Source organism: Silurus meridionalis, chromosome 6 (assembly GCF_014805685.1).
Source record: "Silurus meridionalis isolate SWU-2019-XX chromosome 6, ASM1480568v1, whole genome shotgun sequence".
In the NCBI taxonomy this organism is placed as follows: domain Eukaryota; kingdom Metazoa; phylum Chordata; class Actinopteri; order Siluriformes; family Siluridae; genus Silurus; species Silurus meridionalis.
In genome coordinates this window covers 23,495,909-23,520,757 of record NC_060889.1, presented here as the reverse complement: position 1 = coordinate 23,520,757, position 24,849 = coordinate 23,495,909, and the positions used below count along the sequence as shown (strand labels likewise).

Genomic DNA, 24,849 nt, shown 5'->3' with positions numbered 1-24,849 from the left:
TATTATTATTATTATTATTATTATTATTATTATTATTATTATTATTATTATTATTATTATTATTATTATTATTATTATTATTATTATTATTATTATTATTATTATTATTATTATTATTATTATTATTATTATTATTATTATTATTATTATTATTATTATTATTATTATTATTATTATTATTATTATTATTATTATTATTATTATTATTATTATTATTATTATTATTATTATTATTATTATTATTATTATTATTATTATTATTATTATTATTATTATTATTATTATTATTATTATTATTATTATTATTATTATTATTATTATTATTATTATTATTATTATTATTATTATTATTATTATTATTATTATTATTATTATTATTATTATTATTATTATTATTATTATTATTATTATTATTATTATTATTATTATTATTATTATTATTATTATTATTATAATTATTATTAGTTTTATTAGTGTTTTTCTAAGTTTGAATTTGTAAATGTTTTTTTCTTTAATTTTACAACCCAATTAGCTCGAATAACTGAGTGTGTTAAGGAAATAAGAGATTGGATGACCCATAACTTTCTACTTTTAAATTCTGATAAGACTGAGATTTTGCTCATCAGCCCAAAAACTAGTATACAGACGCTCCAGCATCTCAACCTGCATTTAGGCGGATGTTCTGTAACCACTAGTTCAACGGTAAAAGACCTGGGTGTTATTTTAGACAGCGACTTGTCTTTTAAAAATCATATCAATCAAGTTACAAAAACAGCCTTCTTTCACCTAAGAAATATTTCTAAGCTAAGAAATATGTTGTCCGTATCCGATGCAGTGGAGGTCGTGATCAGTACAAAAACTTATTCATTTGAATTCATTATACTTAGTTATTCACACATTTAAATATATCAACAGGAGTAGAAGATTTTACTTACATTTATATAGTAATACACCAAATCTTACATAATATAAGAATACAATTAAATTGATTAATTAGATAAAAATTCAGGATAACAGTGCCTACCCTTAGAGCTGTGTTCATGTAAACCATTTTATTTACCTCAAAATGATCAATCTGAGTCTTAAGTACAAATCTGTTCATTGAATATGTTGTTGTATAAAACTGTCATAGCAATTGTAGTCCTAAACTATCATAAATGATTTGCGTTTTCATTAAGTTTGTGTTGATTTGCACAATATAAAACGTGCACCATAGTTGAATGTGCTGGATCAAATGCTATTTTAATTCTGAATAATGAGAATGGAAGCCACATTGTTTCATTTCATGTGATAAACACGACTAGAACTGTTAGTACCCTCTGTCTTACTCTTTTACACACTATCCTCCTCTCAGATATTTTAAAGTCATGAAGGTGAAATTTTCCCATTGGAAAAATACAAATAAACATTAACTAAACTTTGATATGTGTATCTGCATGATTGTACTGTACATGTTGTGCTGATGATTCATGATTGGCTAATTGTATAACTGCATGCAGTTTTTTTACTGTTATTTTTGCATTAATCACAGATACAAAACTAAAACTAAACAGAAAACACACAAAAGTCAGCACTTGTAACACAGACTGCAGAATGTTCAAAACACTGCATCATGCATTCATATATTCAAAGGATCACTTAAATAATCATTTGTTCAAATAACTAATTTACCATTAAATACCACTGGAACATTTATTTAGATTAGTAAATTTCTATTTCTGACAATAAACAAACTAAAAGAGCTCATTAAAAGAATTATGGCAGTGAAGGTCATTGCTGACAAACATCTTTATTTAAGATAAAAAGAAATTGCAAATAGTATTCTACAAATGCACATGAGATCCCCTTGTAATATGACAGAGCTTTTGCAAACTTTTTTGCAAAGAAGAGTGGGATAAAATTACAACGTTTAGATCTGTGAAGATAATAGAGATTTATTCACAAAGACTTGATGCTGTAATAAAGGTAAAAGTATTAGTTGGGAGGTGTTTTACAGTCAGGATGTTGTAAGTTTTATGTATTTGAAATATTCCCAATAGTTTATATGGCATCACCAGGACAGAGCTCTGCCCTCTGTGTATTGGTGCCATTGTTTATTCTCTGTCATATTTGTATTGCTCTCTGCCATTATGGATCCATGATGCAGAATGAAGGTTGTGTGGGCCGTACCTTCGAAACCTTAAGTGAGATTGTAATCAGCCACATCTCTGAAATTAGATCACTGCAGAATTTGAAGGACTTTGCTCACCAGTCTGTCTGTTTATACACAGTTTTTTGTCTTTAATTAAATTACTACAATTTTATTATTGCCATCAGCCTGGTACACAGATGAAGTTTGCACTGTTGTTTAACTTCGGATTAGTGTTTTTACACATTTGAGGTCAGAGTGACTGGTTTATTACATTTATATTTTTTGTATAATTATTATAATTATTATAATTATTATTATTATTATTAGTTTTATTAGTGTTTTTCTAAGTTTGAATTAGTTTTTTTCTTTAATTTTACAAAAGAGAAAGGATAGATTTGAACCAAAGTTTTCTATTTTTATGTTAAATAATAAAACAATTATATTGGAATTGTGGCCTCATCTAAAGGCAACAAAACACTTACAACTACATACAGATTAACCAGGAAAAGCAGTAATGATATGAAATAATCAATAATTAATTACTACGTTATGTAGTGAATTCATATAATTAACAATGGAAAGAAATAAAACAGAAGATTCAACAGATAAAAAAAAGTTATTGTTTTTTTAAAGCACTGTAATGGAAGATGTAATGGAAGGTGATGCAGCTCTGACAGGCAATCAGACACCCGAACAGTACATTCAACATATTCGAATATTCACTATATTATTTTATTAACAATGGACTTAAGGATTCCCTTCCAATATGTTTTCCACTTTTTGACACATTAATCATCTCTTTAAGAGATGCTGCTGGGCAAGGAAAGCTTGATAATTGAAATAAATGATCAGCAACTGAAAATCATATTGTTGGAATATAAACTCTATAATATCTCTACTGTACTGTGGATTCTAGCACATTATTCCTCTTGTACCACAGCAAACTGCCAAAGATGATTTAACTCTTCAGAGTTAATATTACAGAATATCCACAAGACTCATGTTTTCAGGACAGATACGTCTCTGCGCTGTCTTATAGCTTTAAACAGAGAAGAATTATCTGGTTGCTCAGGATGTCTTATGTGTCAGTACTTTTCCTTTTTACACAGATTTAGATGGGGTCATAGGGAGTAACTGTATTTTGACTGAGGTGAGGCACATGTGAGCATAAACCTGACCATAACACAATTTTTAATCAGATTTTTTTTTTTTTTTTTTTTTTTTTTTTTTTTTTTTTTTTTTTTTTTTTTTTTTTTTTTTTTTTTTTTTTTTTTTTTTTTTTTTTTTTTTTTTTTTTTTTTTTTTTTTTTTTTTTTTTTTTTTTTTTTTTTTTTTTTTTTTTTTTTTTTTTTTTTTTTTTTTTTTTTTTTTTTTTTTTTTTTTTTTTTTTTTTTTTTTTTTTTTTTTTTTTTTTTTTTTTTTTTTTTTTTTTTTTTTTTTTTTTTTTTTTTTTTTTTTTTTTTTTTTTTTTTTTTTTTTTTTTTTTTTTTTTTTTTTTTTTTTTTTTTTTTTTTTTTTTTTTTTTTTTTTTTTTTTTTTTTTTTTTTTTTTTTTTTTTTTTTTTTTTTTTTTTTTTTTTTTTTTTTTTTTTTTTTTTTTTTTTTTTTTTTTTTTTTTTTTTTTTTTTTTTTTTTTTTTTTTTTTTTTTTTTTTTTTTTTTTTTTTTTTTTTTTTTTTTTTTTTTTTTTTTTTTTTTTTTTTTTTTTTTTTTTTTTTTTTTTTTTTTGCACCACTGGATTATTGTAATGTGTGTGTGCTTTACTTCTAAGGAAGCTTCTACAGAAAAAGGTGTGTTTAAAGAACAGGTTCCAACAGGTTCCACAAATGAAAGCAAACTAAACTGAAAGTGTGGACTTACACACGGAAGCTTTATCTTTTATTGTTTTACGGAAATATAAACCATTAAAATGAGTGAGTATTTGGACTTTGAATATATGTATGTATTAAGTAGTTCTCCTGGTGTAACTTATTCAACTTTTTCATCTAAAACTGACACACTGTTGCTTTACTCTCTTTCAGGGCTGTTTTCGTATATGATTTTTGAGATTTTTCTCACCCTTATGGAATCTCAATCAGGTATGAAATCTGTGTGTGTGTGTGTGTGTGTGTGTGTACATGGGAGCTATTTAGATTCAAAGTTTGTTACCAGTTATTTTAACACCAGGTTTCTCCTCCTCAGAGTTTTGTATGTTTAGTGGAGTTATAAAAGCTGGTTTTAGAGAAAACTGAACTCTGGATTGTTACAACTTATTTATACAACTTGCAAACAAACAGATGTAAACAGATCCAAAAGCTTCACATCAACTGTTGTTTGAAGTTGAGATAAAATAGTTATGTGTTATATTTCATTGTTTCGTCTTTGCGGTGTGAGTGCCTGAACAGCAGAAATAAAAAACTGCAGTTGTTCCTGCTTGGTAATCTGCCAGTCAGCAAACATTGAACACTGTTATTCTGGCCAGATTTGTGTTGGTACAGAAAAAAAAGCAATAAATGTAAGAAAGTGTAAAGAAAAGATTAACCTGTTTTAACCATTCTACAAACCTGTGCCCAAATGTTATATGTATATTTGCCAATTGAGCTACACTTTAAGAAAAAAAAAAGGTAAATGAACCTTCTGAGGATCCTGGAGAATGCAAATAGGTGGATGCATAAATATAAAATTTTAGTACAAGGCACCAATAAAGGTCTCAATACAATAAAATATTTTTTTCTGGTTTGACCTTAATGGGAATGACTATTTTTTTACATTTAAATGTTTATGATGGTTTGGGTATTTAAGGAAATTTGGTGAAACGCTCAGGGAAGCATTCTGTAGTCAGAACTTCCCACACAGTCTCTGTGTGTCTCTATTGCCAGGTACAGTAACTCTTTAACAGTTCTTGTGTAAACTGCATTGCTAAACTATTTGGATCATGTTGTGTAAACTGTAAGTTAAACAGTTTATAATTTATTTAACTAATAAAACATCATTTAACCACCTGAACAGTGTGACTCTTATAAGTGCCTGTTTAATACTACTTACATATATTCATCTTAAATATTCATCCAAAATGTATTCCTTTATTCTATTTCTCACATTGGCCTTTTGGCAAAATGGCTTACAGATCCAGTTTTTATAAAGTAAAATGTATAAATACCTTTTTTCTGACAGCCCTAATTTTTATTTATTGTTTATTTATCAATTTACTGCCCATTATTATTAGGAAAAGGAAACCACTAATTTAAGTATGAAATGGTTTCATGTTCAAAATAAGGAGTAAAAAACAATGTCTGTCTTATTATTATTATTATTATTATTATTATTATTATTATTATTATTATTATTATTATTATTATTATTATTATTATTATTATTATTATTATTATTATTATTATTATTATTATTATTATTATTATTATTATTATTATTATTATTATTATTATTATTATTATTATTATTATTATTATTATTATTATTATTATTATTATTATTATTATTATTATTATTATTATTATTATTATTATTATTATTATTATTATTATTATTATTATTATTATTATTATTATTATTATTATTATTATTATTATTATTATTATTATTATTATTATTATTATTATTATTATTATTATTATTATTATTATTATTATTATTATTATTATTATTATTATTATTATTATTATTATTATTATTATTATTATTATTATTATTATTATTATTATTATTATTATTATTATTATTATTATTATTATTATTATTATTATTATTATTATTATTATTATTATTATTATTATTATTATTATTATTATTATTATTATTATTATTATTATTATTATTATTATTATTATTATTATTATTATTATTATTATTATTATTATTATTATTATTATTATTATTATTATTATTATTATTATTATTATTATTATTATTATTATTATTATTATTATTATTATTATTATTATTATTATTATTATTATTATTATTATTATTATTATTATTATTATTATTATTATTATTATTATTATTATTATTATTATTATTATTATTATTATTATTATTATTATTATTATTATTATTATTATTATTATTATTATTATTATTATTATTATTATTATTATTATTATTATTATTATTATTATTATTATTATTATTATTATTATTATTATTATTATTATTATTATTATTATTATTATTATTATTATTATTATTATTATTATTATTATTATTATTATTATTATTATTATTATTATTATTATTATTATTATTATTATTATTATTATTATTATTATTATTATTATTATTATTATTATTATTATTATTATTATTATTATTATTATTATTATTATTATTATTATTATTATTATTATTATTATTATTATTATTATTATTATTATTATTATTATTATTATTATTATTATTATTATTATTATTATTATTATTATTATTATTATTATTATTATTATTATTATTATTATTATTATTATTATTATTATTATTATTATTATTATTATTATTATTATTATTATTATTATTATTATTATTATTATTATTATTATTATTATTATTATTATTATTATTATTATTATTATTATTATTATTATTATTATTATTATTATTATTATTATTATTATTATTATTATTATTATTATTATTATTATTATTATTATTATTATTATTATTATTATTATTATTATTATTATTATTATTATTATTATTATTATTATTATTATTATTATTATTATTATTATTATTATTATTATTATTATTATTATTATTATTATTATTATTATTATTATTATTATTATTATTATTATTATTATTATTATTATTATTATTATTATTATTATTATTATTATTATTATTATTATTATTATTATTATTATTATTATTATTATTATTATTATTATTATTATTATTATTATTATTATTATTATTATTATTATTATTATTATTATTATTATTATTATTATTATTATTATTATTATTATTATTATTATTATTATTATTATTATTATTATTATTATTATTATTATTATTATTATTATTATTATTATTATTATTATTATTATTATTATTATTATTATTATTATTATTATTATTATTATTATTATTATTATTATTATTATTATTATTATTATTATTATTATTATTATTATTATTATTATTATTATTATTATTATTATTATTATTATTATTATTATTATTATTATTATTATTATTATTATTATTATTATTATTATTATTATTATTATTATTATTATTATTATTATTATTATTATTATTATTATTATTATTATTATTATTATTATTATTATTATTATTATTATTATTATTATTATTATTATTATTATTATTATTATTATTATTATTATTATTATTATTATTATTATTATTATTATTATTATTATTATTATTATTATTATTATTATTATTATTATTATTATTATTATTATTATTATTATTATTATTATTATTATTATTATTATTATTATTATTATTATTATTATTATTATTATTATTATTATTATTATTATTATTATTATTATTATTATTATTATTATTATTATTATTATTATTATTATTATTATTAATATTAAGGTAACTAGAAGGTTGTTAAACTGTTTGGGCCACAAGAAGTTGCAAATCTGGACAGCAGGAGGAAATTACAACATCTTCTCTTGTTTGTTTAAATAAATGTTAGCAAATTTTGTGCAGCTCTTTTCACTCTATTACACAGTTTATTTCTATTTTACATAGATTTGTTTTAAGAAAATACTCAAAACAATTTTCTGTTTTAGCCTCACAGCTTCAAATGGAGAAGCAAAATGCAGGTGAGAATGAACTTTTCATCAAATTAACTAATTATTAAATTGGAATAAACTTAACAAAAAATACATGTTGATCAAATTTAATATTAAGGTAACTAGAAGGTTGTTAAACTGTTTGGGCCACAAGAAGTTGCAAATCTGGACAGCGGGAAAAAATTACAGCTTCTTCTCATGTTTGTTAAATAAATGTTATCAAATTCTGTGCAGCTCCTTTCACTCTATTACACAGTCTAATCTATTTTACATAGATTTGTTTTAAGAAAATACTCAAAACTATTTTCTGTTTTAGCCTCAGAGCTTCAGAAGGAGAAGCAAAATGCAGGTGAGAATGAACTTTTCATCAAATTAACTAATTATTAAATTGGAATAAACTTAACAAAAATACATGTTGATCATATTTAATATTAAGGTAACTAGAAGGTTGTTAAACTGTTTGGGCCACAAGAAGTTGCAAATCTGGACAGCGGGAAGAAATTACAGCTCCTTCTCATGTTTGTTTAAATAAATGTTATCAAATTCTGTGCAGCTCTTTTCACTCTATTACACAGTTTATTTCTATTTTACATAGATTTGTTTTAAGAAACTACTCAAAACAATTTTCTGTTTTAGCCTCAGAGCTTCAAAAGGAGAAGCAAAATGCAGGTGAGAATGAACTTTTCATCAAATTAACTAATTATTAAATTGGAATAAACTTAACAAAAATACATGTTGATCATATTTAATATTAAGGTAACTAAAAGGTTGTTAAACTGTTTGGGCCACGAGAAGTAGCAAATCTGGACAGCGGGAAGAAATTACAGCTTCTTCTTATGTTTGTTTAAATAAATGTTATCAAATTCTGTGCAGCTCTTTTCACTCTATTACACAGTTTATTTCTATTTTACATAGATTTGTTTTAAGACTCAAAACAATTTTCTGTTTTAGCCTCAGAGCTTCAGAGGGAGAAACAAAATGCAGGTGAGAATGAACTTTTCATCAAATTAACTAATTATTAAATTGGAATAAACTTAACAAAATTATTCTTATCAAATTTAATTAAAAATATCTGTTTTATTCTCAGAGCTTCAAAAGCAGAAGCAAAAAGCAGGTAAGAATGAACTTTTCATCAAATTAACTAATTATTAAATTGGAATAAACTTAACAAAAAATACATGTTGATCATATTTAATATTAAGGTAACTAGAAGGTTGTTTAACTGTTTGGGCCACAAGAAGTTGCAAATCTGGACAGCGGGAAGAAATTACAGCTTCTTCTCATGTTTGTTTAAATAAATGTTAGCAAATTTTGTGCAGCTCTTTTCACTATATTACACAGTTTAATCTATTTTACATAGATTTGTTTTAAGAAAATACTCAAAACAATTTTCTGTTTTAGCCTCAGAGCTTCAGAGGGAGAAGCAAAATGCAGGTGAGAATGAACTTTTTGTCTTTAAAATTAAACTGATGATTTAATTGAAATGAACTTAACAAAAAATACATGTTGATCATATTTAATATTAAGGTAACTAGAAGGTTGTTAAACTGTTTGGGCCACAAGAAGTTGCAAATCTGGACAGCGGGAAGAAATTACAGCTTCTTCTCATGTTTGTTTAAATAAATGTTAGCAAATTTTGTGCAGCTCTTTTCACTCTATTACACAGTTTATTTCTATTTTATTCTATTGGTGGAAAAATGTATGTTTTGATGTTATTAAATAGATTTTGTACAGATTCTTATAAATATCTAACACTGTGATTTTATTTTAGATAAAGTCTTTGATGTTTGGAAGTGGATTGTCGGCGTTTCAGTTTCATCATGTCTTATTGCTGTTGGATCGATTATAACTGCAGTTATTTGTTACAAGAAAGGTGTGTGTGTGTGTGTGTGTGTGTGTGTGTGTGTGTGTGTGTGTGTGTGTGTGTGTGTGTGTGTGTGTGTGTGTGTGTGTGTGTGTGTGTGTGTGTGTGTGTGTGTGTGTGTGTGTGTGTGTGTGTGTGTGTGTGTGTGTGTGTGTGTGTGTGTGTGTGTGTGTGTGTGTGTGTGTGTGTGTGTGTGTGTGTGTGTGTGTGTGTGTGTGTGTGTGTGTGTGTGTGTGTGTGTGTGTGTGTGTGTGTGTGTGTGTGTGTGTGTGTGTGTGTGTGTGTGTGTGTGTGTGTGTGTGTGTGTGTGTGTGTGTGTGTGTGTGTGTGTGTGTGTGTGTGTGTGTGTGTGTGTGTGTGTGTGTGTGTGTGTGTGTGTGTGTGTGTGTGTGTGTGTGTGTGTGTGTGTGTGTGTGTGTGTGTGTGTGTGTGTGTGTGTGTGTGTGTGTGTGTGTGTGTGTGTGTGTGTGTGTGTGTGTGTGTGTGTGTGTGTGTGTGTGTGTGTGTGTGTGTGTGTGTGTGTGTGTGTGTGTGTGTGTGTGTGTGTGTGTGTGTGTGTGTGTGTGTGTGTGTGTGTGTGTGTGTGTGTGTGTGTGTGTGTGTGTGTGTGTGTGTGTGTGTGTGTGTGTGTGTGTGTGTGTGTGTGTGTGTGTGTGTGTGTGTGTGTGTGTGTGTGTGTGTGTGTGTGTGTGTGTGTGTGTGTGTGTGTGTGTGTGTGTGTGTGTGTGTGTGTGTGTGTGTGTGTGTGTGTGTGTGTGTGTGTGTGTGTGTGTGTGTGTGTGTGTGTGTGTGTGTGTGTGTGTGTGTGTGTGTGTGTGTGTGTGTGTGTGTGTGTGTGTGTGTGTGTGTGTGTGTGTGTGTGTGTGTGTGTGTGTGTGTGTGTGTGTGTGTGTGTGTGTGTGTGTGTGTGTGTGTGTGTGTGTGTGTGTGTGTGTGTGTGTGTGTGTGTGTGTGTGTGTGTGTGTGTGTGTGTGTGTGTGTGTGTGTGTGTGTGTGTGTGTGTGTGTGTGTGTGTGTGTGTGTGTGTGTGTGTGTGTGTGTGTGTGTGTGTGTGTGTGTGTGTGTGTGTGTGTGTGTGTGTGTGTGTGTGTGTGTGTGTGTGTGTGTGTGTGTGTGTGTGTGTGTGTGTGTGTGTGTGTGTGTGTGTGTGTGTGTGTGTGTGTGTGTGTGTGTGTGTGTGTGTGTGTGTGTGTGTGTGTGTGTGTGTGTGTGTGTGTGTGTGTGTGTGTGTGTGTGTGTGTGTGTGTGTGTGTGTGTGTGTGTGTGTGTGTGTGTGTGTGTGTGTGTGTGTGTGTGTGTGTGTGTGTGTGTGTGTGTGTGTGTGTGTGTGTGTGTGTGTGTGTGTGTGTGTGTGTGTGTGTGTGTGTGTGTGTGTGTGTGTGTGTGTGTGTGTGTGTGTGTGTGTGTGTGTGTGTGTGTGTGTGTGTGTGTGTGTGTGTGTGTGTGTGTGTGTGTGTGTGTGTGTGTGTGTGTGTGTGTGTGTGTGTGTGTGTGTGTGTGTGTGTGTGTGTGTGTGTGTGTGTGTGTGTGTGTGTGTGTGTGTGTGTGTGTGTGTGTGTGTGTGTGTGTGTGTGTGTGTGTGTGTGTGTGTGTGTGTGTGTGTGTGTGTGTGTGTGTGTGTGTGTGTGTGTGTGTGTGTGTGTGTGTGTGTGTGTGTGTGTGTGTGTGTGTGTGTGTGTGTGTGTGTGTGTGTGTGTGTGTGTGTGTGTGTGTGTGTGTGTGTGTGTGTGTGTGTGTGTGTGTGTGTGTGTGTGTGTGTGTGTGTGTGTGTGTGTGTGTGTGTGTGTGTGTGTGTGTGTGTGTGTGTGTGTGTGTGTGTGTGTGTGTGTGTGTGTGTGTGTGTGTGTGTGTGTGTGTGTGTGTGTGTGTGTGTGTGTGTGTGTGTGTGTGTGTGTGTGTGTGTGTGTGTGTGTGTGTGTGTGTGTGTGTGTGTGTGTGTGTGTGTGTGTGTGTGTGTGTGTGTGTGTGTGTGTGTGTGTGTGTGTGTGTGTGTGTGTGTGTGTGTGTGTGTGTGTGTGTGTGTGTGTGTGTGTGTGTGTGTGTGTGTGTGTGTGTGTGTGTGTGTGTGTGTGTGTGTGTGTGTGTGTGTGTGTGTGTGTGTGTGTGTGTGTGTGTGTGTGTGTGTGTGTGTGTGTGTGTGTGTGTGTGTGTGTGTGTGTGTGTGTGTGTGTGTGTGTGTGTGTGTGTGTGTGTGTGTGTGTGTGTGTGTGTGTGTGTGTGTGTGTGTGTGTGTGTGTGTGTGTGTGTGTGTGTGTGTGTGTGTGTGTGTGTGTGTGTGTGTGTGTGTGTGTGTGTGTGTGTGTGTGTGTGTGTGAGAAAGAGAGAGACATATGAGTTCATTAATTTATTTAAATGCCATAATCATTAGAAACCCACTGTGGTAAAAGCAGAATAATGTACTCCAGACAGTATGTTAAATACAATAATTTACTAAATTTACTAAACACAAATAAGATCAACAGCAGGCAGAGGAACATACAAGAAATATATTGCAGGTTGTTTAATTAAAAGACTTTATCTGTTTTATTCTCAGGGCTTGAAAAGCAGAAGATAAAAGCAGGTAAGGCTGAATATTTTGGCTTCGCAAAGAAAACTGGTAGCTTTTAAGACTGTTTTCAAGACAAATCAAATATAGGTCTTAAAAATTAATTCATTTAATATATTTATTTTTTAAATAGGGAATCATAAATTCAGAGGAAACATCTGGTGTGTTGTGATTGGTCCAGACTGAGTTGATTACACTCTGGTTCATTTACTGATTCTGAGGATTTCAGATGTTTTCTCTGGATTTTGTGGTCCATCCATTTTTTATTACTTTTTCTAATCAAATTTTCTGACAACATTTTTTTTAAATGTTCTTTTTATTATTGGAGTTTTACCCTAAATTATAATATATGAATTTATCTGAATTTCAGGTATTAAATTCTGAATCAATATATTTACATTTTCTAAGATTCTCATAGAAATTTCATAATAATTTTGTTGTGTGGTGTAAACATTCATCAGAAATTTCATAATAATTTTGTTGTGTGGTGTAAACATTCATCAGAAATTTCATAATAATTTTGTTGTGTGGTGTAAACATTCATCAGAAATTTCATAATAATTTTGTTGTGTGGTGTAAACATTCATCAGAAATTTCATAATAATTTTGTTGTGTGGTGTAAACATTCATCAGAAATTTCATAATAATTTTGTTGTGTGGTGTAAACATTCATCAGAAATTTCATAATAATTTTGTTGTGTGGTGTAAACATTCATCAGAAATTTCATAATAATTTTGTTGTGTGGTGTAAACATTCATCAGAAATTTCATAATAATTTTGTTGTGTGGTGTAAACATTCATCAGAAATTTCATAATAATTTTGTTGTGTGGTGTAAACATTCATCAGAAATTTCATAATAATTTTGTTGTGTGGTGTAAACATTCATCAGAAATTTCATAATAATTTTGTTGTGTGGTGTAAACATTCATCAGAAATTTCATAATAATTTTGTTGTGTGGTGTAAACATTCATCAGAAATTTCATAATAATTTTGTTGTGTGGTGTAAACATTCATCAGAAATTTCATAATAATTTTGTTGTGTGGTGTAAACATTCATCAGAAATTTCATAATAATTTTGTTGTGTGGTGTAAACATTCATCAGAAATTTCATAATAATTTTGTTGTGTGGTGTAAACATTCATCAGAAATTTCATAATAATTTTGTTGTGTGGTGTAAACATTCATCAGAAATTTCATAATAATTTTGTTGTGTGGTGTAAACATTCATCAGAAATTTCATAATAATTTTGTTGTGTGGTGTAAACATTCATCAGAAATTTCATAATAATTTTGTTGTGTGGTGTAAACATTCATCAGAAATTTCATAATAATTTTGTTGTGTGGTGTAAACATTCATCAGAAATTTCATAATAATTTTGTTGTGTGGTGTAAACATTCATCAGAAATTTCATAATAATTTTGTTGTGTGGTGTAAACATTCATCAGAAATTTCATAATAATTTTGTTGTGTGGTGTAAACATTCATCAGAAATTTCATAATAATTTTGTTGTGTGGTGTAAACATTCATCAGAAATTTCATAATAATTTTGTTGTGTGGTGTAAACATTCATCAGAAATTTCATAATATTTTTGTTGTGTGGTGTAAACATTCATCAGAAATTTCATAATAATTTTGTTGTGTGGTGTAAATATTCGTTATAAATTTTATATTTGTGTGATATGTATTGTCAAATGTATTTGTTAAATTAATATAAAATGTTGCTTCACAGAGTATATAAAGTTATTTGCAGGTAAGAACAATTTTAATTTTGATGTGTGTGTGGGGGGGGGGAATTTAAACTACTAAATCTAGAACTAAAAAATAAAAGTGTGTATCAGTGAAAGAAACATTAATTACATCATTAATATTGAGAGTAAATGATGGAGTGCAGGTTGTAAGTAGACTAGTAATTATAACACTGTATAACTGTGTAATAGTATAATATTAGTTATAGTTTATACATGTATATATACTTTATATTTCTTCTCTTTTATAGTCATAGTGAGTAAAGAGAGAAACAGTTTTACTGCACAGAGCTCAAACACATTTACAACTTTACATTGTTTTTTTTTCTTCTTATCAGATTTTCTTTTTTTCTTTATCATATATATATATATATATATATATATATATATATATATATATATATATATATATATATATATATATATATATATATATATATATATATATATATATATATATATATATATATATATATATATATATATATATATATATATATATATATATATATATATATATATATATATATATATATATATATATATATATATATATATATATATATATATATATATATATATATATATATATATATATATATATATATATATATATATATATATATATATATATATATATATATATATATATATATATATATATATATATATATATATATATATATATATATATATATATATATATATATATATATATATATATATATATATATATATATATATATATATATATATATATATATATATATATATATATATATATATATATATATATATATATATATATATATATATATATATATATATATATATATATATATATATATATATATATATATATATATATATATATATATATATATATATATATATATATATATATATATATATATATATATATATATATATATATATATATATATATATATATATATATATATATATATATATATATATATATATATATATATATATATATATATATATATATATATATATATATATATATATATATATATATATATATATATATATATATATATATATATATATATATATATATATATATATATATATATATATATATATATATATATATATATATATATATATATATATATATATATATATATATATATATATATATATATATATATATATATATATATATATATATATATATATATATATATATATATATATATATATATATATATATATATATATATATATATATATATATATATATATATATATATATATATATATATATATATATATATATATATATATATATATATATATATATATATATATATATATATATATATATATATATATATATATATATATATATATATATATATATATATATATATATATATATATATATATATATATATATATATATATATATATATATATATATATATATATATATATATATATATATATATATATATATATATATATATATATATATATATATATATATATATATATATATATATATATATATATATATATATATATATATATATATATATATATATATATATATATATATATATATATATATATATATATATATATATATATATATATATATATATATATATATATATATATATATATATATATATATATATATATATATATATATATATATATATATATAATAATTCAGGTATCAGATATTCAGTAATCTGCATTCAGGATCTTTTCAGTTCTCAAATAGAAACAGAATGAATTTGAGGTTGTAAAATTGAGCACAGAAATGAGATGAGTTTAAGATCCGGGTTACTCACAGCTACATAAAGATAATCGAGTCTGGATCCAGTTGTACTGTTTTATCTCCTGCTATTAAATTCCTCTCCATCGAGTTCTAACAGAGCACCTTATAGCTGTGTGTAGTTTTATTTCTTCATTAATAGAAGAGAGGAAGATGAGAAACACAGATGAACTTTCTACATCATTACAGATCAGACAGACTGATGTATCTGATGTCAGATCAGACTGGAAGACTCTGAGTAAAGCTCAGTTTTTTACCCTTCACTCTTCAACTTGATCATTTCATCACATTCAGCTTCACCTGTAAACACTAAAGATTATAAATAATAGTAGAAAACTGTGTGTAAATAATGTTTTATTCTGAAAGAATCATTAGTTACAGCATGTATGTGGAAAAGTGATGAGTATAAAACTCTGTCTATCAGAGGTGAATGTTGTTGTTCTGGATAAAGAAGAAGAAGAAATTTATAATCCTGCAGTTAAAAAGAGTCTCGTTTCTCTTCCAAAAGCTCAAACTGACCAGATATTTATCACTAAAGACTCACTGAACTGCTTTTCTCCTTCAGGATCGTGTGTGTGTGTGTGTGTGTGTGTGTGTGTGTGTGAACAGATGGAAGTGGATGTTAAAGTGTTTATTAGAAAAGAAAAAGGCAGATAATCTGAATTGTTGAGTGAAATTGTAAATAGAATCCAGACTCTGGTCGGGCGATGAACAAACAGCAACACGAGAACAAAACTGTGAAGGTGAAACTGTTTCTCCTCCAAACACACACAGACACAAGCGCTTCTCCTGCTACTGGTTTATTTCAAGACTTTTCTTCAAATCCACCGTGAAAACTAAACCCAGTATTAACAACTAAATACAACAATCACATTCACTTCACACAAAGTCAAAGCGCGAGCAACAGAGTCATGAGATTTTACCTTCACATTCAATACACACACACAAAACTAAACACCTCGTTTACTGCTGCTGTGAGAAAGAAACAGTGTTTAAATCTTCATCATCACATTTCAAGTGCTTTTATCAACAAAACACACTTTTAGTGGAGACTCCATAATGTCCGTGTTTCCGCTCACGTGAATCGAGGTTTCAAAATAAAGGTACCGCAACACTATAAACAATAAATAAAATAATTTATAAAAGTATAAATAACAAACACAGATTAACTTCTCAGTTATGAAAGTAATTTTACAAAAACAGAAACTGAAATCAGGATCTAAAACGGTGAAATGATGAAGATGAATCTGCTCCATAACCGGTTCAGTAAAAGTCCTACAGAGACGCGATACTTCACACATATGAAGTGAAAACAAAGCGCTATTTATACACACACACTATAAACTCTACACGTTTTTCTCTTTTTATTAAAATAAATGTTTAATTATTGAATCTTCTACAAATCCTCTTATAAATAATAATGAATTTGATCCACTGGATGATGATTGAATGTTTTTATATATAAAATAAATCAGGTATCAGATATTCAGTAATCTGCATTCAGGATCTTTTCAGTTCTCAAATAGAAACAGAATGAATTTGAGGTTGTAAAATTGAGCACAGAAATGAGATGAGTTTAAGATCCGGGTTACTCACAGCTACATAAAGATAATCGAGTCTGGATCCAGTTGTACTGTTTTATCTCCTGCTATTAAATTCCTCTCCATCGAGTTCTAACAGAGCACCTTATAGCTGTGTGTAGTTTTATTTCTTCATTAATAGAAGAGAGGAAGATGAGAAACACAGATGAACTTTCTACATCATTACAGATCAGACAGACTGATGTATCTGATGTCAGATCAGACTGGAAGACTCTGAGTAAAGCTCAGTTTTTTACCCTTCACTCTTCAACTTGATCATTTCATCACATTCAGCTTCACCTGTAAACACTAAAGATTATAAATAATAGTAGAAAACTGTGTGTAAATAATGTTTTATTCTGAAAGAATCATTAGTTACAGCATGTATGTGGAAAAGTGATGAGTATAAAACTCTGTCTATCAGAGGTGAATGTTGTTGTTCTGGATAAAGAAGAAGAAGAAATTTATAATCCTGCAGTTAAAAAGAGTCTCGTTTCTCTTCCAAAAGCTCAAACTGACCAGATATTTATCACTAAAGACTCACTGAACTGCTTTTCTCCTTCAGGATCGTGTGTGTGTGTGAACAGATGGAAGTGGATGTTAAAGTGTTTATTAGAAAAGAAAAAGGCAGATAATCTGAATTGTTGAGTGAAATTGTAAATAGAATCCAGACTCTGGTCGGGCGATGAACAAACAGCAACACGAGAACAAAACTGTGAAGGTGAAACTGTTTCTCCTCCAAACACACACAGACACAAGCGCTTCTCCTGCTACTGGTTTATTTCAAGACTTTTCTTCAAATCCACCGTGAAAACTAAACCCAGTATTAACAACTAAATACAACAATCACATTCACTTCACACAAAGTCAAAGCGCGAGCAACAGAGTCATGAGATTTTACCTTCACATTCAATACACACACACAAAACTAAACACCTCGTTTACTGCTGCTGTGAGAAAGAAACAGTGTTTAAATCTTCATCATCACATTTCAAGTGCTTTTATCAACAAAACACACTTTTAGTGGAGACTCCATAATGTCCGTGTTTCCGCTCACGTGAATCGAGATTTCAAAATAAAGGTACCGCAACACTATAAACAATAAATAAAATAATTTATAAAAGTATAAATAACAAACACAGATTAACTTCTCAGTTATGAAAGTAATTTTACAAAAACAGAAACTGAAATCAGGATCTAAAACGGTGAAATGATGAAGATGAATCTGCTCCATAACCGGTTCAGTAAAAGTCCTACAGAGACGCGATACTTCACACATATGAAGTGAAAACAAAGCGCTATTTATACACACACACTATAAACTCTACACGTTTTTCTCTTTTTATTAAAATAAATGTTTAATTATTGAATCTTCTACAAATCCTCTTATAAATAATAATGAATTTGATCCACTGGATGATGATTGAATGTTTTTTATCTGTAAACTCACATCACACACTGTGTGTTTCTCTCAGTGGATGTGACTCTGGATCCTGATTCTGCACATCCTGAACTCATCCTGTCTGATGATGGAAAACAAGTGAGATGTGGAGACACAAAACAGAATCTCACTGATACTCCACAGAGATTTACTTATTATCCTGCTGTTGTGGGAAATCAGAGTTTCTCCTCAGGGAGATTTTATTATGAGGTGCAGGTCAGAGGGAAAACTCACTGGATATTAGGAGTCATGAGAGAAAATATTAACAGGAAGGAGTGGATTATAGAGACCTCAGAATGGATTCTGGACTGTGGGACTGTATGATAATCAGTATTTGGCTCTTGCTGATCCTCGTGTCCCCCTCACACTGAGAGAGAAGGTGGAGAAGTTGGGGGTGTTTGTGGATTATGATGAGGGTCTGGTCTCCTTTTATGATGTGAACTCCAGATCTCATATCTACTCTTTCACTGGTCAGACTTTCACTCACAAACTCATTCCATACTTCTATACTTGGTATAATGATGGAGCTCCACTGATCTGTATTTAATACTGAATACATTTTTCACCTCACAGTTTTAATCATCTATTAAATGTTGAAAATAAAAATAGTGTTTTTTCTGGTAAATTTTATAAAAACATTTTCCATGTTAAAGTTTTGTACAGTTTTATTTTAATACCTGTTTTTTTTATTCTTTTCATAAACAAACTATTTTAATTCTACAGTCTGTATTTTTATTTTACATGTTATGATTGTGGAATTTTGTCATCACAAATAAAATATTAATAAAGATTATTTTTATTATGATTTATTTTCACAGTTAAAGTTAAAATCAGCAGGTGCATGAAATAAATTTCAATGAAAAACTTACAGTCATTACAGAATTAATCTTGAACAGCACTCAGTATAATTATAAAGAGTAAAGTGTAAATGATTCAGGGGAATTTTCTCTTTAATAACTGAGGATATAATTATCTATAATTATGAGATAATTAGTTATAATTATGAGATAAGTGGAGGCAGTCTGTGGCAGGGGAGCATTTTAGCGCATAACACCGGATCTGACGTCACTGCGTTCTTTGCTCGGAAGCGTCTCATTGTTACACATTATGATTGTGCACTTGATGAAAACGAACAGAATAAATCAGAATGTGTTACATATATTAGTAGTCCACATTATAATATAATATTAATAATAATAATAATAATAATAATAATAATAATAATAATAATAATAATAATAATAATAATGTCCAGTAGCTAATTAAACTAATATACAGTCATTAAACTAAATCATATGATATCTGTTACATCTTCATGGTTGCGCAATGAGGCGCTTTCGAGCAAAGAATGCAGTGACGTCAGATCCGGTGTTATGCGCTAAAATGCTCCCCTGCCACAGACTGCCTCCACTTATCTCATAATTATGAGATAAGTGGAGGCAGTCTGTGGCAGGGGAGCATTTTTGCGCATAACACCGGATCTGACGTCACTGCGTTCTTTGCTCGGAAGTGTCTCATTGTTACACATTATGATTGTGCACTTGATGAAAACGAACAGAATAAATCAGAATGTGTAACATATATTAGTAGTCCATATTATAATATAATATTAATAATAATAATAATAATAATAATAATAATAATAATAATAATAATAATAATGTCCAGTAGCTAATTAAACTAATATACAGTCATTAAACTAAATCATATGATATCTGTTACATCTTCATGGTTGCGCAATGAGGCGCTTTCGAGCAAAGAATGCAGTGACGTCAGATCCGGTGTTATGCGCTAAAATGCTCCCCTGCCACAGACTGCCTCCACTTATCTCATAATTATGAGATAATTAGTTATAATTATGAGATAATAAGTTATAATTATGAGATAATTAGTTATAATTATGAGATCCTTTTTGTGATTTTTTTCCTGTGTGAATGTTCTTCCGTAATTTTCAGCGTGTTTTTATAGAGAAAATAAAACCTTTATATTAGAAAGGATTTATAACTATTTTATAATTAAAGTGAGATCATTTAAAGTGTTAAACAGACTAAAGTAATGATAATAAAGTGTCTTTCAGGGAAGAAGAAGGTTTTAAATGATTGTTATTGCACATGTATTGTATAAAAATCTTTGTAATTGTTATTATTGCAGGTAAACAGTAATAACAGTGTGTATTATGGTGACTGGTTCACTGGGAGCAGCTCTGATTGTAAAGTCTAATAGCAGCAGGGAGAAAAGACCTTCTGTATCGCTCCTTCAGACACTTAGGATGTAACAGTGTGTCACTGAAGGAGCTGCTCAGAGATGAAACTGTTTCATACAGGAGGTGAGAGATGTTCTCCAGCAATGATGATAGTTTAGCTACCATCCTCCTTTCTCCCACCTCCTGTACAGTGTCCAGAGGAATCCCCAGGACTGAGCTGGACTTCCTGATCAGCTTGTCCAGTCTCTTCCTGTCTGCAGTAGAGATGCTGCTGCACCAGCAGACCACACCATAGAAGATGGCTGAGGCCACCACAGAGTCTTATTATTATTATTATTATTATTATTATTATTATTATTATTATTATTATTATTATTATTATTATTATTATTATTATTATTATTATTATTATTATTATTATTATTATTATTATTATTATTATTATTATTATTATTATTATTATTATTATTATTATTATTATTATTATTATTATTATTATTATTATTATTATTATTATTATTATTATTATTATTATTATTATTATTATTATTATTATTATTATTATTATTATTATTATTATTATTATTATTATTATTATTATTATTATTATTATTATTATTATTATTATTATTATTATTATTATTATTATTATTATTATTATTATTATTATTATTATTATTATTATTATTATTATTATTATTATTATTATTATTATTATTATTATTATTATTATTATTATTATTATTATTATTATTATTATTATTATTATTATTATTATTATTATTATTATTATTATTATTATTATTATTATTATTATTATTATTATTATTATTATTATTATTATTATTATTATTATTATTATTATTATTATTATTATTATTATTATTATTATTATTATTATTATTATTATTATTATTATTATTATTATTATTATTATTATTATTATTATTATTATTATTATTATTATTATTATTATTATTATTATTATTATTATTATTATTATTATTATTATTATTATTATTATTATTATTATTATTATTATTATTATTATTATTATTATTATTATTATTATTATTATTATTATTATTATTATTATTATTATTATTATTATTATTATTATTATTATTATTATTATTATTATTATTATTATTATTATTATTATTATTATTATTATTATTATTATTATTATTATTATTATTATTATTATTATTATTATTATTATTATTATTATTATTATTATTATTATTATTATTATTATTATTATTATTATTATTATTATTATTATTATTATTATTATTATTATTATTATTATTATTATTATTATTATTATTATTATTATTATTATTATTATTATTATTATTATTATTATTATTATTATTATTATTATTATTATTATTATTATTATTATTATTATTATTATTATTATTATTATTATTATTATTATTATTATTATTATTATTATTATTATTATTATTATTATTATTATTATTATTATTATTATTATTATTATTATTATTATTATTATTATTATTATTATTATTATTATTATTATTATTATTATTATTATTATTATTATTATTATTATTATTATTATTATTATTATTATTATTATTATTATTATTATTATTATTATTATTATTATTATTATTATTATTATTATTATTATTATTATTATTATTATTATTATTATTATTATTATTATTATTATTATTATTATTATTATTATTATTATTATTATTATTATTATTATTATTATTATTATTATTATTATTATTATTATTATTATTATTATTATTATTATTATTATTATTATTATTATTATTATTATTATTATTATTATTATTATTATTATTATTATTATTATTATTATTATTATTATTATTATTATTATTATTATTATTATTATTATTATTATTATTATTATTATTATTATTATTATTATTATTATTATTATTATTATTATTATTATTATTATTATTATTATTATTATTATTATTATTATTATTATTATTATTATTATTATTATTATTATTATTATTATTATTATTATTATTATTATTATTATTATTATTATTATTATTATTATTATTATTATTATTATTATTATTATTATTATTATTATTATTATTATTATTATTATTATTATTATTATTATTATTATTATTATTATTATTATTATTATTATTATTATTATTATTATTATTATTATTATTATTATTATTATTATTATTATTATTATTATTATTATTATTATTATTATTATTATTATTATTATTATTATTATTATTATTATTATTATTATTATTATTATTATTATTATTATTATTATTATTATTATTATTATTATTATTATTATTATTATTATTATTATTATTATTATTATTATTATTATTATTATTATTATTATTATTATTATTATTATTATTATTATTATTATTATTATTATTATTATTATTATTATTATTATTATTATTATTATTATTATTATTATTATTATTATTATTATTATTATTATTATTATTATTATTATTATTATTATTATTATTATTATTATTATTATTATTTGTTTTTATTTCTGTTTTTATTTTTCTATATTCCTGCAGAAGTTCTCTGATGACTCTGCCATTGTTGGTCTGATCACGGATGATGATGACGACAGGGAGCCTAGAGGACTGATCCAGAACTTTGTGGACTGGTGCCAACGGAGCTCCTCCAGATAAACGCAGGGAAAATCAAAGAACTGGTGGTGGATTTCCGTAGTCACAAACAAACTTCATTGCCACCAGTGAACATTTAAAAGAACATTGTGAGAGTGAACTCTTACAAATACCTGGTGTTCATCTGAACAGCAAACTGGACTGGACAGATAATACTGAGGCCATTTATAAGAAAGATCAGAGATGAAGGTCTTTTGGAGTACAAAGAGAGCTACTGAAGACCTTTTTTAACTCTGTGGTGGCCTCAGCCATCTTCTATGGTGTGGTCTGCTGGTGCAGCAGCATCTCTACTGCAGACAGGAAGAGACTGGACAAGCTGATCAGGAAGTCCAGCTCAGTCCTGGGGATTCCTCTGGACACTGTACAGGAGGTGGAAGAAAGGAGGATGGTAGCTAAACTATCATCATTGCTGCAGAACGCCTCCCACCCCCTGTATGAAACCGTTACATCTCTGAGCAGCTCTTTTAGTGACAGACTGATACATCCTAAGTGTCTGAAGGAGCGATACAGAAGGTCTTTTCTCCCTGCTGCTATTAGACTGTACAACCAAAGCTGTTCCCAGTAAAACCAGTCACCACCATACAACACTGCTATTACTTTTAAGCTGTGCAATAACTTTATCTGTGTGCAATATTACACGAATCAGGTACAATATTATGTGCAATATTACCCGCAATTACGTGCAATACCACCTTAAAATATGACTTGAAACACGTACTTTAGTTTTTTCCTATTTGTATTGTTACATTGTACTGTGTATATACTGTTATTGTAGTATATGTATATTATTTTTCATATATTTGCATTTATTTTTATTTCTTTGTTATTATTATTATTATTTGTTTTTATTTCTGTTTTTATTTTTTCTATATTCTTTTTTATATATTTGCATCTATTTTTATTTCTTTGTCTTGCTGCTGTAACATAGAAATTTCCCCACTGTGGGACGAATAAAGGTTTATCTTATCTTATCTTATCTTATCTTATCTTATCTTATCTTATCTTATCTTAAACAGGTACAGTATT

General features: G+C 24.9%; 1 protein-coding gene across 2 annotated transcripts in view; it reads left to right on the top strand.

The window, feature by feature from the left end:
- The window catches only part of LOC124387233 (butyrophilin subfamily 1 member A1-like), a 51,888-nt gene extending 32,303 nt beyond the window's left edge, over window positions 1–19,585 (top strand). The window contains exons 6-8 of one of the 2 annotated variants that reach the window (XM_046851458.1): window positions 12,307–12,333; window positions 14,054–14,074; window positions 18,938–19,585. In XM_046851458.1, coding sequence (XP_046707414.1) covers window positions 12,307–12,333; window positions 14,054–14,074; window positions 18,938–19,227 — 338 coding nt within the window. In that variant the 3' untranslated portion in view covers window positions 19,228–19,585. The remainder of the gene's footprint in view (window positions 1–12,306; window positions 12,334–14,053; window positions 14,075–18,937) is intronic. The other variant, XM_046851457.1, reaches the window with a different exon arrangement.
- Window positions 19,586–24,849: the final 5,264 nt, after the last annotated feature.